This window comes from Notamacropus eugenii, chromosome 7, assembly GCF_028372415.1.
Source record: "Notamacropus eugenii isolate mMacEug1 chromosome 7, mMacEug1.pri_v2, whole genome shotgun sequence".
NCBI classification, from domain to species: domain Eukaryota; kingdom Metazoa; phylum Chordata; class Mammalia; order Diprotodontia; family Macropodidae; genus Notamacropus; species Notamacropus eugenii.
The window spans coordinates 66,300,939-66,319,983 of NC_092878.1; the positions used below are offsets into that span (position 1 = coordinate 66,300,939).

Below are 19,045 nucleotides of genomic sequence, written 5' to 3' on the forward strand. Positions count from 1 at the left end.
ACAGTACCTTTCCCAAGAAGGCCATGGCATGTGAATTGCCAGCATTAGCTGCTAAATTGAAGTAGTCAAAAGCTCTCTATGAGGAAATAATTTGAGAAATGTTTAGTCCTTTTTATTCTAGATAAAAAACATTAAAATATGCTGCAGTGGTTTGAAAGAAGTATATAACAATTTATCCAACAAGATTATAAAATGACAACCCATTTAATCCTAATGGATTATTTTGTCAGAAAGTCTTAACAGGTCCACAAAATGTCAATAAGTGACTTCATAGTTGCAAATGCAAAGAAATTTGATACATGACCTAAGCTTAATGGCCATGAATACTTACTTCTTTGGATACATTATAGGGAAAAGAACTACAGGTTAAGAAAGAAGACACTGAATACTTGTTCATTTTGTTTTGGCTCTGCCTAAGACTGGACAAACCTCTCCCCCCCATATATGGACACATGCAAATTTCAAATTTACTTAAAAACCTAAAAAGGAAAAAATCCTTCTTTCTGGAAAGGCTCTTAAGCCTACATAGAATTAATATGCTTCAAGAGTTCCTTCTCTTCCTTATGGACACCTTCAATGACTTCTGCAATTATACAGAAATTGCTAGTTGCAGTATGTAGAATTAGGAGTGCAAAATTAAAAAAAAAAAAGTGTGCTCTAACTTCTGTTATCTAGAATTCTGTCCCATTATTCTTTGGTACAATGATAACCAGCATTCCAAATGATGGCCCCAAGGCATGGTAAAATACTGTGGATACTCTGAATCACAGAAAAATGAAATTATATACTCTGATTCTTTATAAATTGGCAATCTTTGTATAGAATATTGAGTAACTGTGTATGATAAAACAACTACTGTTTAATTAGATAATCAGATAAAACGTATGGTTGACTAATATACTTTTCTATTTAAAAGCTTCTCCTCCCTACTTGACTTGCTTCCTGTTTTAGAAACTTCTAATAGGAATCCCAACATACACATATCTCTTGCTGCTTACCTAAAAGTGTCCATGTCTACAATATTCTGAACAAGACTGGACTGAATACTAAGCATAAAGAACTGAATTTATTGTCTTATGTAGTGAAGCTCTGACTGCAGGGATGCAGTGACTTTGCATTTTTATTCTCTGGCTTCCTCAATATCTGATTAGATCTTGATATTAATTTTAATCTATTGTTTTAAGTACTACAAGGTGATATTGGTAGCAATAAGGGATGAATTTGAAAGAAAAAGTGAGTTGATCATACACAGTTATAGTGTGGGATAACAGATGGACAGCTTGAGTGCTGCATTGATACTATGAAGATATTAAAAGAATCACATAACTCTGAATAAAACTTCTATGAAGGATTCATGGGAAGATATTGACAAGAACAGCTCTAGAAGAAGTATAAAAGCAGGTAAAAGAACCAAGAGGCCAAGGAATAACTGGGAACTATCTGAAAATAAGCAGCAAGGAGACACAAGGTGAAAAGGTTTCTTTAGCTAATCATATTTTCTTATTGATCAGCTTCTGGTTGAAGCTAATGCATGTGCACTAGGACCTACTGGTAAAGTGCTAACTGTTAATGAAAGGCATCTGAGCAGACTAAGTCATCCTACTTTAAGAGAAGGCAGAAGTCCACCTAAAAAAACCCAACAAAACAAAACCAAGGTCTCTTCAGCTAAGCCCTTACCATCAAAACACAGTAAATAGTTATCAACAAGAAGGGTTAGCCAAGAGAGCTACCAAAAAGAAGATAAAAAATTGATGCTTCAAGAAAGCACAAAAGAATTCTACAGAGTTATGTTCAGTGTTTATATTTCTGCCATTATAAAAAAACATGGAAATGTACACTAAAAGCACAAGTTGGTCTTTGTCTGAGACCAGAGAAGGATAAAGGGCTGGAGGAGTATATCTCTATTATCTGAGTTGTCCAGGGAGACTAAAATGTTCCTTGAAATAATAGAGGGTTTTCAGAGAGGAAATAAAGAAGAAAAGTCCAGAAAAGGCACAAGGGAATGCTATTCTTATCAAAAGTTTCAAGGGGGAAGAAGATGAAGTACAAATAGAAACTAAGTAATGTTGTGTGTGTGAGATTTTTCCTCTACAGGGAGAACTGGACTATTTCTGAAGGAAGGCATTTTGGATCTCCAAGTAATAACCGACTACAAAGCCTGTGTTCTGCCTCCTTGGAGGTCTCTGATCAGAGGCTAGACTGACCGCTGTTCAGCTATACTCTCCAATACTTCTTTTGTGTGTGGAATGAACTGACTCCTGAGATCCCTTTTAAATCTCAAATTCTATGCGTCTGTGAATACATAGATCCAACAAATACTATGAGGTGATGGGTTATCCAGTAAAAGAGGAAGAAGAAATGAGTAGCATTGGTTGCTGAGACATTCTGAGATTATTCTTTGCTGACCTTATGCAAACAAGAGATGGTAGGTCAGAGCCATGTTGAAGACATGGTAAACTTGATTTCAGCAAAGCATAGTCTCAGGCACTGTGGACAATGCGAAGAGATGTGGGTTAGGTCTGGGAAGCTACTGCAGCTGGACTGAAGAATCAGACTGCCCAGAGGTAATAACTTATGGGTCAATGTCAATTTGGAAGGTAGTCTCTAGAAGACAGTCCCAGAAATCACATTTGGTCCTGTGCTATTTGATATTTTCATTAATACCTTGGATGAAGGCCTGGAAGACATGAGTGTCAAATTTACAAATGATATTAAGGTGAAAGTGATAACTAGCACAATAGGTAATACAGTCAAGATCCAAAAATATTCTGATGAACTAGAATGATGGACCAATTTTTACTAAGACTGATAAGATATAAATGATGTGAAAAACGTTAGCTAAAAAAATCTAATGCCAGCCTTGGCTGTATAAAAAGCGGCACATTCCAGAACAAGGAAGGTGACAGACAGCCTGACAAGGCTATTCAACCCTAGTCAGACCATTTTTGGAGTACTGTTTTTAGATGAGGTTGATAAAATTGGAGGAATGATGCTGATAACTTTGGGCATGTCCAGAGCCAACTAAAATTGTGAAGGGACTAAATATCATGCCATCCTAGAATTGGTTAAAGGCACTGGAGATATTTAGCAAAGAGAAGATTTAAAGAGAATGTAAGATCACACATTTTGAGTTACAAGAGACCTTAGAAGCCATCCAATCCAGTTTTCATCTTATGGATGAGGAAACTCAGACCTGAAGAGGAGAAACAACTTCCCCACAGTTACACAGGTAATAACTGGCAGAGTGACTTGAGGTCTGGCATTCTTTCTACTGAGACAATCACAACAGCAAGAATTAATGGGCTGCTATGTGAAGAAGTCTAAAAATTGGTATGCTTGGCTCAAGGAGACAGATCTAAGGGCAATGGGTGCAAGTTGCAAAAAGGCAGCTTTTGGCTCAATGTAATTAAAAACAATGACTTACTGTCCCAAAGTAGAAGAAACTTCTGCAGAAAATGGTAATTTCCCCTTAGAGGAGGTCTTTAAGTTAACACTTGCTGCAGAGGGAATTTTAGATCAGATAACAGGCTAGATGGCTTTTGGATGGTAAAGAAGCTTGAGCACTGGAACACCTGAATTTAAGTCTAGCCTCAGACCCTATTAGTTGTGTGACTCTGGGCAAGTCACTTAATCCCATTTACCTTAAGTCTCCTCATCTGTAAAATGACCTGGAAAAGGAAATGGTAAACCACCCCAAGAAAACCTCAAATGGGGTTACAAAGAGTTGGACATAACTGAAACCACTCAACAACAATAATTCTTAGATTTTGTGATAACCATAAATGCATCTAAATCTTTTTTTAAAAAAAACATTTTTTATTTTTATTTTCAGTTTCATATTCTCTTCCTCCCTTCACCCCTCCTCTATCCATTGAGAAGGCAAGAAACATGATACTTATGCACATACAATATTTCACAACATACATCTAAACAGTTCTTTGGACTCTATTTTTACAGCTTTCTTATTTTACAATTTATTCTTTCTAAGATCAGGTTAAAACATAAAGCACAAAAAAAGGCAAGTTACCTGGTGGTTTTGCTCTACTCCTCGCCCTCCATGCAAATGTAGCTGTCCTAGACCAACCTGAGATTTAGGAGAAATCACAAGTAAACCTGACTGGTTAACTAGAGAAGCTATGGGAACTAGATTTGGAGTCAGGAGAGACCTGGTTTCAAATCTATCTTCTGATACTTCCTAGTTTTGTGACCATTTAGACTCTCTAAAATTCAGTTTCCTCATCTGTAAAATGAGTATAATAATACTCATAGCTTGTACAACTCAAGGTGGTTGTGAAGATTAAATAAGAAAACATATGTAAAATATTTTGAAAACCTTATATCTTTTAAATATATTTTAAAAATTTTGATTTTCAAATTCTGCTTCTCCCATTGGCCCTTCTTCCACCTCTTGAGAAGGCAAGTGACACTATACCCATTATACATGTGAAGTCATGCAAAAATCAATGTTCATATTAGGCATATTGCAAAAAAAAAAAGAGAGAGAAAAGGAAAGAAAGAAAGCAAAGAAAAAAGTTAAAAAACGTTTCAGTCTACACTCAGAGTTCATTAATTCTCTTTCAGGAGATGGATAATATTTTTCATCATGAGTTCTTTGGAACTTAGATTGTTGATCAGAATAGCTAAGTCTTCCACAGTTGATCATCATTACAATAATGCTATTCCTGTGTACGGTGTTTTCCAAGGAAATCTGATGTTATAAAAACATCATATATTATTGCTATGGTGTTATTAGAACATGAAATTAGATCAAAAAACAAATCAGTCAAAAAAAGGTTCTATTACAGTCAAATAAAACAAAAACTTAGACTTCCACAACTCTTTAAAAGAAATGTTATTACCTTGCCTTAGCCTAGAATGTGATGGAATAATTCATACATAAAATGATTAATGGATTACACTGTTTTTGTGTTCTGAGCTAGAAATTAAATGTACAATTACTGACATTTTATGAGTAAAATTAACTTTTGTTAGTTTCAAAATTAGATAAATTTCTTCTAACTTATACACATCAGTAATCTGATATTTACAAATCAGAATAAACTAAAGCTTTACTGGGAAAAAAATTATGACTGGTATGGAAGCTTCCTTTTTTGTTTAACTGTTATAAATACATTAAACTAAGAATCTAAACAGTACTGATATGTGTCCCATACGATTCAAATTAAAGACAAAGTTTATCACTTCAGGAGTTTAAAATTCTAAGACCAATAATGCTTAGAGAACGTCCCTTACTGATAAAAACTTATGCAATCCCAAATGACATATTCTTCTAGTTAATACTAGATGCTATTCTCTGTCATCACTAAATCCTGTCTTTGAAGCATTCTATTATCTATCATCTTTCTGATTTCCCTTTTCAGCAGATGGCCAATGACAGATAAGTGCTTTTTCCAGATACTAATTTTTGTGTTCATGACAACTCAAATCAAACTGGTTAAAATATAACCCCACCCATGAGGGATAAATGTACCTGTGCTTGTACATCACCCTTTTCAGCTAGGAACTGGTAATACTGAATCAAATCTTCTTCTAACATTCCACTAGCCATTCCTGGATTCTCTACTTCATCAGGCAGACGAATTCTTTGTACTACTGTACCTCCAGTCAGTGAGATATCACTAGCAACTGAAAACAAGGGAAAACAGCATTAACCCACACCACACGGAAATACAATATCCCATGTAGAAATACCAGCAATGCAAATTACCAAATGTTTGTATGAACTTATTCATAATTAAAGGAATTTTCCAATATTATGGTTAATAGGCAGGCAAACAAGTTATATTAAAAGATCAAGGACTTCTGCTCCTTTCTCCCTTCCACACTAAAGAACTTAGAAAGTAGCAGTCAAACGAAGAAAGTATAAGCAATCTATAATAAGCTAATCTCCCTCAAAAAGAGATAGTAAAACCAGAATTAGATGTCCTTGATGAATTTAAGTTGGCTGGTATACAAAAATTATTTAATGAATTGAGAGCTGAAATTTCTGAACAGGGACATCTGAAAAAGGATGGAAAATGGGAGAGGTGCTACAGGACTTGAGAAAAGCAGACAACTCAATTTTTAAAGAATGGGATGGGGAAGGGAGTGGCATCTGGCTAGCAGGCTTAACTTTGGTTCCTGACACAATTCCAGAATAAACAAAGAGGTGGTGAGCAGTAAGAAGGGGAAGCAATGGTCCAGACATGGTGGTGCATGCCTGTAGTCCTGATATCAGGGATGGCTGAGGTGGGTGGATCCAAAGAGTTTGAGAGTAGGGCTAAATGCTTACTAATTCTGACATCAATGTGGTTAAGTGCCCTTGAGCCTTGGAAGGCCACAAACTGCCTGAGGAGTTAACTGGCCTAAGTTGGAAAAGCAGCAAATTAAAGCTTCCATCCCAATCAGCCACTGTCCTTCCAGCTCGGGGTAGTATAAGATGAGAGAAGTTTAACTAGAGTCTGTGCCATATCATGTTTTAGTGGACTGTAAACTCAATAAAATAATGTGGTGATATGGCAGTTAAAGAAAGCTACTGAGTTCTTAGGCTACATTGGGAGAGAAACAGTGACCAGGCCTAGGGAGATGATGATCCAACTGTAATATGCCCTGGTCAGACTTCTGTGTCCAATTCTGATACTATGGTTTAGAAAGGACACTGAAAAACTCGAAAGCATCTAGAGGTAATGTTTTGACTAAAGAGAAAACTTGGGACCACAGTTCATAGAATATGATAAAAGTTTTTGAATATGTGAAAGGCTGTTTTGTACATGATGGATTGGATTAGACTTTCTCTGTTTGGTTTCAGAAGGCAGCACCAGGAATATTGATTGAAAGTTGGAGAGAGGAAGATTCTGGTTTAATATCAGGACTTCCTGACAATGATGAGTGTTTTCCTCAAGTGGAATAGGAGCTTTGGCAATTAGCTAGTCCTTGTTTGCTAGAATTTTTGAAGAGACCAGATGATCGCTTGTCAAGGATTTTGTAGAAAGGATTCTTATTCACATAAGGGTTGGACTAGATGGGCATGGAGGTCCATTTCAATTCTGAGATGTTATGATAGTCTAGAGATTATTCTAGTGGAGGCTACATGTGTAAAGATTTCAAAATACAGAGGTAAAGTGCTTTGGAGACCTTAAAGTTCAATATATATGTTAGTTATTCTTATTAGTTAACTATCCAGATACAAATTTTATTGATAAATTCTGAAATTAATAAAGGAAAGGAGAAAAGCAAGATACCATGATTGGCTACAAGACGATAGTGAGTGAGTGCAGATTCACAGCTCTGTAGGACTCCAATCCCAGCCCAGTACCGATAACCCTGAAAAAGAAAAAGGAAAGTACTGACAGTCAGTTTACCACATAAAACAAGGATAGTATCTTTCAGTTGCACTATTTACTGAGCTAGTAATTAAATCATCATGAAAACACATTTTTTTTGCTATTTCACCCAAGTATGATGATACCTCACTAATTGTAAAGCAATTTATCAAAGAATTTCAATTATTTCAAACACAGTTAGGAATCAGGAAGGAAGTTAAAAAAAAAAGCCTCTGAATGCTGAAATAGAATGTGTTAGTCAACATTTTAACAACCAACTTTCTGGAAGAAAAAAAAGAACATGTGCAGGACAAATTTTTAAGTTTAATCTGTATTACTATCATATTCTCCATCTCTTTCTTAAGCCTAGATAATCAACAAAACAATAAATCAAGCCCCAGTTTATAGTTTGCTGATTTCTGAAATGTTCACACAGAAAATTTAACAACTGGCTCCAGCAATAGCCCTAGAAATGAAAGATCATGCATTAACAATCATAACATTTTGCTCACAGAAGAAAGTCATACTTGAAACTTATTTGTTCTTAAGTTAGACATTTTCTAAAAAAAACTGATTAACTGACTTCTCAAACTACAGATTTAAAATAGTAAATAAGAAAGCTGTAGTAAGGTGTGTATGAGAGACAGTATGATGGCTACTAGAGGCAGATACACTGACAGAAGCATTAAAATGACAACTGACTGGAAAAAGTCATCAGGAAAAACTATTAAAAGGACATAACTCAAAATTAAACTGGGGACACTGAGTGTTGGGCCAAATTGCCTTACAGCTCTGAATAGTTACTAATGTTGTGTTGTATTATGTAACACAGGGCATTCACTTCTGAATAGCTGTAATGATATCTTTGAAACATCAACAAAAGGTTAACTTATGTTTCATGTCCTCTGTTTGAACAAGTATGTTTGCCATATATTTTAAAAAAAAACTTCATAAAAAATGGTTTAAAAATAATTGTTTAAAAGAGTAAATATCTAAATATCTGGAAAACATTTACAATGCCTTATTCTACAAAAAATTTCAGATAAATGAGGTATTACTGTAGATTACATAGATTTAGAAGAATCAACTTATTTGTAGAATTATTCACTTTGCAGGGGAAAAAATCAGAATTGTTTCAGCTCAATTCAGTAAGCATCTATTAACTACCTACTAAATGCCAGGTACTGTGCTAAACACCGGGGATACAGAGAAAAAACCCAAGACAGCCCTTGCCCTCCATTACTTTATGTTTTTTTGGGGGGAGATAATGTATATATAGAAATTGAATGCTAAATAGGTAACAAAATAATTTTTAGAAAGAGGGCACAAGCAACTGGGTGGGGGAGAGGCTAATGAGGTGAGTCCTTTCCTTCTTTCCCCCAAGAAATGGTACTTGATCTAACCTAGGAATTCTAAGACACGAAGAAACAATGTATTTTAGGGATGGGGTCAGCCTATGCAAAGGCATGGAAATGAGAGATGAAATGCTGGTATACGGAGCAGTAAGCAAGTCAGTTATGGTGGAATATAAAGTACATAAAAAGAATAATGTACAATAAACTTGAAAAGGTAGACAGAAGACAGTTTGTTAACGATTTCAAATTTTAAAAAGAAATTTCTAATTTATCTTAGAATCAAGAGGAAGCCACTATTTTCTCGCATTGGAGAATGACATGGTCAGATCAGTGCTTTAGGAATAGCAATTTGGCCGCTGTATAGAAGATGGTTTGGATAGGGGGAATCTGGAGGAGGCTGGGGGAGAGATAAATTAGGAAACTATTACAAAAGTCCAGGAGAAAGGAGATGTGGTCCTTAAGTGGGGAGTTAGCCATGTGAATGGAGAGAAGGGTATGGACATGAGATACTGTGGAGATAAAACTGAAAATGTGGCAATGGATTAGATATGATTAGTCAGGTAGATGGAAGAGTCAAAAATGACTCCAAAGCGATGGATGAGGGTGGTTGGAAAAACAGCAGTGCTCTCAACAACAGAAGTCAGGAAGAGGGATTTTTTTTTTTTCAGGAAAGCTAAGTTCTGTTTTGGACACAATAAGTTTGAAATGCCTGGGACATCCAGTTGTGATTTTGGAGATTGATGATTGAGGTTGTGGAGAAAGATTTGAGCTAGACATGGTGGGAACATGACACACTTGGGAGGTAGGACTAGGATGATGATCCCAGAAAGAAAACTTGAGAAGGAGAAGTTAGCTAGAAAGGGAACTAGGAGAAAGTAGTGTCATGAAAACCCAAAGAGAGGGTATCTAGGAGGAGGAATGATGGATCATAGATTTTGAGCTGGAAGAGACTTTACATATTGAACTAGTCCAAATTCCTCATTTTATAAATGAGATATAAACAAAGGTATAATCTTATCTTAAACGTAGTAAATAGCAAAGCTAGGATTCCACCCAGAACTCTGACTTCAAATCTAGTGTTCTTTCCACTGTGCAACATGGGCATAGTTAATAGAGTAGGGAAGTGAAGGATAAGGAGAAAAGTCCATTAGATGAGGCAAATTGTTACTAACTGCTTGGCAGCTAACTAGTTGTGTGACCTTGGGTAAGTTACTTCACCCCATCTGAGTCTCAGTTCCCCCATCTGTAAAATGAAGGAATTAACCAGATAATCTCTAAGTTTCATTTCAGCTCTGAAAGTATGTGATACATGACTTGCTACTCTCAGTGAGAAGATTGATAGTTAAATCTATTATATACTCATTTTGCAAAAGGAAAGAGAAACCAGAGGTAGCATGACAACTGAAATGCACATAAATGCAAGACAAGTCACCCAGATACCCAAAGAGAAGCAGCTTTGGCAAGAAGAGTCCGTGCTACATCTTTCAGACAAGTCATAACAAAGATACAGTCTTACCTTATCAACAAAAATGTAAAGTTTGTGACGACCACAAGAAAATGATCTGGTTATTATCAATTTTTGCCCAAATATAGATTCGCAGGGGCCAAATTATTATTTTTTATTTCTTCTATTTTTAAAGGAGCCACGTGGTGTACTGGAGACAATGCTGACCCCGGAAGTAGGGAGAGTTTGAATCCAGGCTCAAATATTTACTAGCTATATGACACTAGGCAAGTCATTTAACCTCTCTGCTCATCTCATTTTCCTCACTTGTAAAATAAGGATGATAACAGTGTCTATCTGCTAGGATAGATTTGAGAATCAAATGAGATAACATATAAAGCACTCTATAGATGTCAGTTCTTACTATTATAGTTATTAAGACTTGTGAACTATGTCAATCATCATCATCCACCTAAGGGAACAGTATGCCACACAAACACAAAATAGAGTTTGATGAATTTTAGTCTAAAATATTTAAATGCAAGCAAATGTAACACTGAAAAAAATACCCACAGCTCTTACAAATATAACAACCTTCCTCCACTGCTATGCAGTTTTACTAAGTTCCACTTTAGTGACATGAATGTTTTCTTACAAATTAGGTGTTACTTACCAAAATCATGTGAGCAATTAGATTACCCCCAAGAGCTCCAAAAGTATAATAAACTAGAGCCTATAAGAGAGCAGAAAAGGTTTAAATAAACACTGACATAACTTTACCAAGTTCAAATGAAAGCAAAATGAAACTATGAGTATTACCTTAGCCTGACTGGAGTTGACACTGAGTCCAGAGGCATAGAGAAAGCCAAGAGCCTGAAATCAAATACATGACACAAATAAGACTCATTTCTTTGTAAAAGACGTTCAAAATTAGACTTCAGTATTTACAGTATAAGAGTTGTACAAGAGGATACTAATCCCAGAGATAAACTACCAGGACTACTGGGGAATTGCAGAGCCCTGGCAATCACTCTAGGGGCAGTAAATAATAAAGAAAAAAAAATTCTCTTTACTTATTTTAGGATTATGTAGAAGACTTCTCTAGTTTTCATCCTGGGATATAAATTGGTCAAAAAAAAAAAAAGGAAGTGTTTTGTTGCCCAATGCCCCAACCTAATGATGAATATGCTGTTATATGAATTGTACCTCATTCTTGATTTATGAGATTACATTATAAAAAGAAAGCAAAGATCAAAATAAATCACAAATACTCAACTAATGAAACTGGATAAAATATATATTCTCCCACACATCCTCTATGGATTATGCAAAAAGAATTGTTTATATTTAAAATGACTACCTATCAAAACCCAGAACACACAGGATAGGAGACAGTTTGAGTAAGTTAAGTTCTGTTAATGCTGTTTTCATCCTCTCAACAAGATTTACTGAATGGTGGTTACTATTTACCTTTAAATAAATTTGACAGCTTAATAACAACGAAGATTTTAAGGTACAGTGAATTTTAGGTGTTTTGAAAGTGAAGATGTGGTGATGAACTTCATGTTAAGGGTACCTTTGTTTCCTTCCTCTCTGCAGACTTAAATAAGTAAGCCTTAGTAACATCAACGCAGCAAGCTATGGCATAAAACATTTTTAACTGACTATAACACTGCTATCAACAAGCAGAAAGGGTGAACAATCAAACTTACATTATGCGAACATTCATAAAAGCTATTTTACCTTTTGATCTTATTTTTACAACATGTAGAAATAGGGTGAGAAAATACACTACTAGATAACCGGAGAATCTTTATGTACCCAGAGCATCCCTTAAAAGTATTCTTACTGTTTGTCCTTTGGGAGAACCCTCTTCAGTTAGTTTCTCAAACAGTTCCTTCGCTGCAAGGACATCCTGCTTTAGATAATCTCCAAACAAAAAAGCATAAGATACTTTTTCCATGGCCTTTGTATGGTTCATATTTGCTGCTTTTTGAAGATACCGATATGCCCTTAAAAGATCAGTAATAGAAGTTAGCATCTTTTATAAACAGAATATAAAAATTAAGATACATAGTATGGATCTCCCTGACACTGCAGAATACCACTGCTCTTAATTACATAAAGGTTATATTGTTCAGAAAATTGAGTATGAATAAAATATTCTGTAGTCCTGCCTCTCCCCCAAGACTTGAATTTTTCCTATTCACTAGACATTCAGATTGAATTTGGTTGCAGTTCAAAAATGTTTCAAAGTTCATGGTTAAACACAAGACTTTTACTACAGAACCGCAGTGCAGTGCATGTGGTGAAGATCTTAATGAAGTTTTAATTCTTCTACTTAAAGCCATTCATAAGCTGTGCCAGAGTTAGATGGAATTAACAGCACAAGACACATTAGGAACAAATGTTGGACTGTTTCAACTAGAAATCAGAGGTTTTAATTCTAGTCCTAGGTTCTTATTCTTTACTTGGTAGGAAAACTGACCATTCTTTACTGCCTGGGAGCAGCTGCGACAGACACGACTAGGTGTAGCAATCAGGATATAGTACAGTTGATTTCAAATAAAAGCATATGGAATAACTCCTAAAATGAGAGCAGGTACTGAAAACATCAACAAGGCCTATAAACCTATATTATTAGCTATAACCCTTAACCAAAGAACTCACTGTGGAAAGGATTGCACTACTTGTCTACATCACTCATATTCATACAGATAGAAACATTGTGGGAAAGTCAACTCTGAATATGAAGATTAAGGGTAATAACTGAAAAGGAACTACATATGGATTTAAGGAGTGAAAGAATTGAATGAAAATCTTTGTGTTTGAGAGCCTGATCAACTGTTACTCTTTCTGAAGAGGTCTTAAGTTGACTTTACATAGAAAATATTCATGAAAAATAGGACTGGACAGAGCTGTTCCACCTTCCTGTGGTCATCTGGCAGACAGTCCTTACTATAAGTAACATTTTTTTTTTAAATTTTAAATAAATATTATTTCTAGCTCATTAAAATCAACTGAAGTTACTCAAATGTTATGAAACCAGCTTTCTTAATACTACAAAGGGCTTTTTGTTTCACAGTGAGGATAGTTTATCTCTGTAAGAAAATTAACAGGAGGTTTGGTTTACATTTCAATGCTACAGCCAATACCTAGGACTTTGAGTAGGCAGTCCAAGCATTCCCCCCCCCCCACTTCTGAGAATATTTTGAAATAATATTAAGCAGTCTTTAAAATCCAAGGGGACTCGGTACCATTTAAGCATATTAGGCTTCTTCTGTGATATAATTAAGAAAAACAATAATTCCTTGGCAGTCTAAGGCTTCTTGGGTTAAATAAATATCTGTTTATCTCAGGATTGGCCCTTTTATTATTAGAAATGTACTAGATCAGGAGGTGAGGGCAAAGTCACTTACTCCTTCTTTTGGGTCTTTTTACTGCTTTCATTGAGAATTTTCATCCCAGCCTGGTAAACAGCTTCTGCCTCCTGCATTTGTCGTCTCCTATGAGCCTGTTCTTCAGCTAAAAATAAAGAAAGTAAGCCATGTAAATTAAAAGTGATTCATCTAAAGATTAGATTATAACCTAAAGATTAATCTGCAATAATATTTAATAGTTTTTGTAGCTGAAGATACCAGGACATGCCTTTTACTATGCCAAAAAGATCTTTATTAATACCTGGCTAAACTTTGGAATACATTTGGGTGGTGGTAGTGGGGCAAATGAAATACAGTATACAAAATGTGAACATAATTTTAATTTGAATAATCCAATCTCCTTAAAAGTTAGAGAATATGAATTTCAAACTTCCTAAAATTATGGTAAATTAAAAAGTTGGATACTAATAGCATAACCAGAGGATGGAGAACGTTGGTAAGAGGGACAGTTGCTCTGTACATTTTAATAATGTAATAAACATCCAAGTAAGCATCTAATATTTGGGAAGGCATTGTACTAGGTGTTAGGCATAGCCTGAAAATAGGCAATTAACATGTTCAGAGTATAAGGCCATTTCTTGGCTGCTGCAAACTTAGGCAACAATGAACAAAATTTCTCCAATTAATAAATGGTCAAAGGATACGAAGAGTAAGTTCCTAAAGGAAGAAATCCAAACTATTAATAACCACAACAAAGTGCTCCAAATCATTAATAATTAGAGAAATGCAAAGTAATACAGTTCTGAGGTTCTACCTCACACCTATCAGATTGGTGAAGATGACAAAAAAAGGAAAATGACAATTATTGGAGGGGTTGCAGGAAGACATACTGGTGGGATATTGGTAGAACTATAAACTGGTCCAACTACTCTGGAACACTATTTGAAATTATGCCTCTAAAGTCACTAAACTGTGCATATCTTTTGAACCAGTGATACTACTACTAGACTTAATATACCCACCCCCACTCCCTCCACCCAGCCCCGCAAAGAGAAAGAGAAAGGACCCATATATATAATGTATGCTGTAATATTACAACAAAATAAATTGGGAAGTGGCTGAACAAATTATGGTATATGGTTAATAGATTTTTGTGAATAATATTGAGAAATGTTGAAAGGGACAATTTCAGAGAAACCTAGGAAGATTTATAGAAATTTATGAAAAATGAAGTAAACAGAACCAGGAGAATAATTTATACAACAACTCTGTAAAGGCAAATTAACTTTGAAAAGACTTAAGAACTTGGATCAATATAATGACCAACCATGAATCCAGGGGACCAATAATGAACCATGCTCTCCACCTCCTGGCAGAGAAGTGATGGATTCAAGATACTGGATAAGACATTTAAAGACATGTGGGAATGTATTTTGATTGTTTGGATCATACATATTTATTATAGGTGGTTGGGTTTCCTCTTTTTTTTTGGTTCATGGGTCAGGAAGGAGACAGGAGAGGGAGAATGTGAGGGAGAGGGAAGAGGGAGTAAGAGGGAGAGAGGGAGGAAGGAAGAGGAGAGAGAATAAACTGAAACAATATAAATTTTTTTTAATAACCAAAACTGGAGAAAGGGGGAAGAAAAGAGTGCAAGAAGGTAAAAGAAGGTAAAGTTCTTAAAACTTGGCTAAGACAAAAAATTTCTTAGACGTGTCTCTGGATATATACTTACTTTCACAAAAGCCCCACTTTTCATCAGTTTTATAGTCATAGGTTGTGGCACACCACAACCTACCATCTTCCCTCCCATCTGATGTACATTCAGCATATTCTTTCTCAAGGAAGAGGAAGGGAAAGTGACAGGGCTCCCCATCTGCCGTACCTTCAATGGCAGTCAAAACTGGAAAGAAAAAAGTTATAAAGTATATATAACAAGTAGTATCATTCTCACTTAAAAAAAATGCATTCATTGAAAAAGCAACTCCTCACCACTCCCCAATTACAAATAAATCTTCAGTACCCAGATAGAACCATTTAATATCAACTATATAAAGAGAAGGGTCAGACAGGTGGCTCAGCAGATAGAGCCCTGGGACCGGAGTCAGGAAGACTCATCTTCTTGAATTCAAATTATGTCTTAAGACACTTACTAGCTGTGTGACCCTGGGCAAGTCACTTAACCCTGTTTGATTCAGTTTCCTCATCTCCAAAGAGAAGGAGAAAACTGAGGTGGAAATAATGAAATCGTTGGGAGGGAGGATTCTTAAGAGTTTGTGAGAGCGGAAAGGAAAGACAGGTACAACATATATATACATATATATATATATATATATATATATACATATATATATATATATATATATATATATATATATATATATATACATATATATATATATATATATATATATATATATATATATATATATATATATATATATATATATCTCCTATATTTTTGGAAATTTGATTTCAAAGAGTTCAGAAGAAGGATAAGATTCTGTGGACTAAAATTTTATAGGGGAAATTAGTCCAGGGGGGATGGGAAACTCTCACATATGAAATTCTGAAGATACAAAGGTAAACAATTCAGATTAGGAGGAAAAAAAATGGTTGTTTAAAAAAGATCAATATGCACAGAGAGCTCACCAATTATGTATTTTAAAAGTACAGCTGTTAAGTAAAGAAGAAAGTAACACAAGTAAATAGGGTGAACACAAAAACATGGCGGTTTGGTAGAAATATCGTCAGAAGTGCTGAAGTTCAGAATGGGCCAAGGTTGCTAAGAAAAATTACAAATTAGGGGAGAGGGAGGAGAAGAGAATGAAAAAATAGTTATAACCATTGCTCAAGGTAGCTAGAAGGATGAAGAATGACAACACTGAAAGGAAGAATATGTTTTCATCTCCCACCATCCCTCAGTTGCTTTGAGATTCACTCCCTCCAAATCTGTCTCCCAATCCTGATCCTGGCTGCTGTTGTTTACTGGTTTTATTCTCTGTCCTTTCTCAGCAAGTTCAGGAACTGACTCAAAGGCTTTCTCTCTATTCTGACTCCTGAAATGAAATGACTGCAACATACATATTGATGTTCCCTCAAATACACTAACCTCTCAGTTCCTCAGTCTTCCCTACTCCCACCTCAGCTTTGCAAAGAGATAGTTACTTTTGATCTTGCCCTCCCCCACAAGAATTCTACTTTCATGATAAAGAACTCAGAAATGCTGTTATCACATTATAGCTTATTTTTCTACCTCTCAAGAAATCAATCTAACAACCTATATGGGAAAAATGGAATGGATCAGAAATGCTTTTGGCCCAAACTGTGATACACATCTGGATAGAAAGTCCACTTAGTCCATCGGTATTTATGTCTTAGAAAGGCACTGCAGATGGATATTAAGCTAGGCCCAGAACTGAAAAGGAGAAAGATGACACAGTCTTACCTTTATGCTAAGATTCTCCAGTGATGTTGTATGGCTTTTTAAACATGAATCACCACAATCCCTGAAAAATCTAAATTATTAAAAATCCAAAGGGCAATAGAGAGATGGACCATGGGTGTACGCAGCATGATAGTATATAAGCAGCATAATTTATGTATATGAAGTAGCTTAAATGTTATCACTGAAGAAAAACTCACAATGAGAAAAAGAAGTAGGACAGTCATCTAGTGAGACAAAACATAACAGCTAGATAACCCATGTGCTACACTATATTTAGAAACTGTTAAAAATGCACCTAGGAGAAAGCCTCAAGCATCAATGTCTCTACAGCAGGTTTATAGGGACACACAGAAAAGGAGTTACACAAGATCAGAAGGTATGAATAAGCTTCAATCTCAAATCAAGGAGATCACAGATAACATTAAAGCATGTGGTTACCAACAAGGAATAACTTATAAGGTCTTCAGCAATACTATTAGAAGAGGGAATGAGAATTAGAGGAAGAAATTCCTAACAACTAAAGCCACATAGAAGTAGATTAAACTTCTTCTGGAGATAGAGATTGAATGGTAGGTTTTTGGAAATGTTTTTGATGGGATTCATGATTCAGCTAGGAGTTGGGTTAAGTAAGTCCTAAGGTCCTTTCCAACTCTAATATCTTAGGATATAAAAAAAAGTAATCTCTATACTGGTGCTTGTTCCAAATTTGGTTTAGGAGAGTACCTGCAATCCTAATTAATACCAGAAACAACACAGAAATTTGGAAAGTAAATTTGATAAACTCGTATTACAATTTTTTTCCAGTTACCACAAAATTAGCAAGAATAACAATTCAGTCATAATTAATTCTACTTTACTATATTGTCCAGTAAATCATCATTATCCTAATGCAGTGATTAACATAATTTTTAGAGTTATGATTGTGTTTTTAGTTTTGCAATTTTAAAATGTAAATCACAAGGTTTGAAGATAAGTACTACAAGGTACAGATCTGAAAATACAGTAAATTAAAAATTAACTCTGTGATAATGTTCTCTTGAGGCAGTTAACAATAGATGGAGTGTTATAATCCAGGAACAGAAATTGCTATGCTGCAAACTGTTACAGAATTTTTCAATCTTAAAAAGGTAGTCATTTTCCTTTTGAGGATTTATATGGAATTATAAAGAGCTAAATAAATTGGTCAGAAGTGATCTAGTCCAACCTTCACCTAAAAAATGAAATCTCTCTACATCTCCTAAAAGTAGTCATTTAGATTCTACTTGAAGAGCTCGAGGGATATGAAATTCACTCTCTCAAAGTAGTCCCTTCCATTTTTGGAATTCATTAATCCTAGTTCTGTCTTCTGAGACTCTCTTTCACTTAACAACCCTTAATATATTTGAAGGCAATTATCATCTCTTCTAGTATTAAATATTTCTTTAGCCATTCATTTTAGGACAGTTTTGCATCTCTTCTTCCTTACTGGCCATTTTCCTCTGGACTTACTCCAGTATATCTAGAGAAGATAACTGACCGAAAGCAAGTGTTTCCATTCTAGTAACCTAGTTATTCAGAAAAGAGCTACCAAAAAAAGCTTTTTTGAGGAGTTTCAGTTTTTAACAATCTGACCAGGTGCAGGCTGAAGTTTTAGCCTCCTTATTCTTAATATTACATCAGGTTTAAAACCTTTTGGTATTCTACAATCTACTGTAAAGCTGCCTCACTTGAAACCACATATGACCAGAGTGTTACATCACATGAAACTAGAATTGTTTGACATTATGTTTGAAACATTTCCTAAAAATAGCAAGTACAGGTACAAAATGCTTTGCATAACTTTAAAAATAACTAGGATTCATAGTTTTCCCCTTTTATCAGATGTTCTAAAGTACAAGGGAAAAAAGTTGACTTTCAAATCTATGCCATTCATTTAAGGAAAAACTTTCTAGAACTCTGAAGGAATTACCTAAGTCATAGATGCATTGCTAAAATGGAAAAAAGTGTTAAAAAAAAAAAAGGATATACTACCTTTGGAGGACTTGTAAAATAGTCTAACTATTTTGGAAAGCAATTTGGAATTATTTTGAAGCTATGACTACACTGTTCATACCCTCTGA

At 35.2% G+C, this 19,045-nt stretch overlaps 1 protein-coding gene across 3 annotated transcripts in view; it reads right to left on the reverse strand.

Annotated features, from left to right (window-relative positions):
* The window catches only part of SEL1L (SEL1L adaptor subunit of SYVN1 ubiquitin ligase), a 64,328-nt gene that overhangs the window by 26,103 nt on the left and 19,180 nt on the right, over positions 1-19,045 (reverse strand). For all 3 annotated transcript variants that reach the window (XM_072623190.1, XM_072623189.1, XM_072623191.1), the window contains exons 4-12: positions 15,234-15,401; positions 13,541-13,646; positions 11,971-12,133; positions 10,941-10,994; positions 10,795-10,854; positions 7,242-7,323; positions 5,492-5,646; positions 4,028-4,084; positions 8-76 (exon numbers count right to left, since the gene is read on the reverse strand). In XM_072623190.1, coding sequence (XP_072479291.1) covers positions 8-76; positions 4,028-4,084; positions 5,492-5,646; positions 7,242-7,323; positions 10,795-10,854; positions 10,941-10,994; positions 11,971-12,133; positions 13,541-13,646; positions 15,234-15,401 — 914 coding nt within the window. The remainder of the gene's footprint in view (positions 1-7; positions 77-4,027; positions 4,085-5,491; positions 5,647-7,241; positions 7,324-10,794; positions 10,855-10,940; positions 10,995-11,970; positions 12,134-13,540; positions 13,647-15,233; positions 15,402-19,045) is intronic.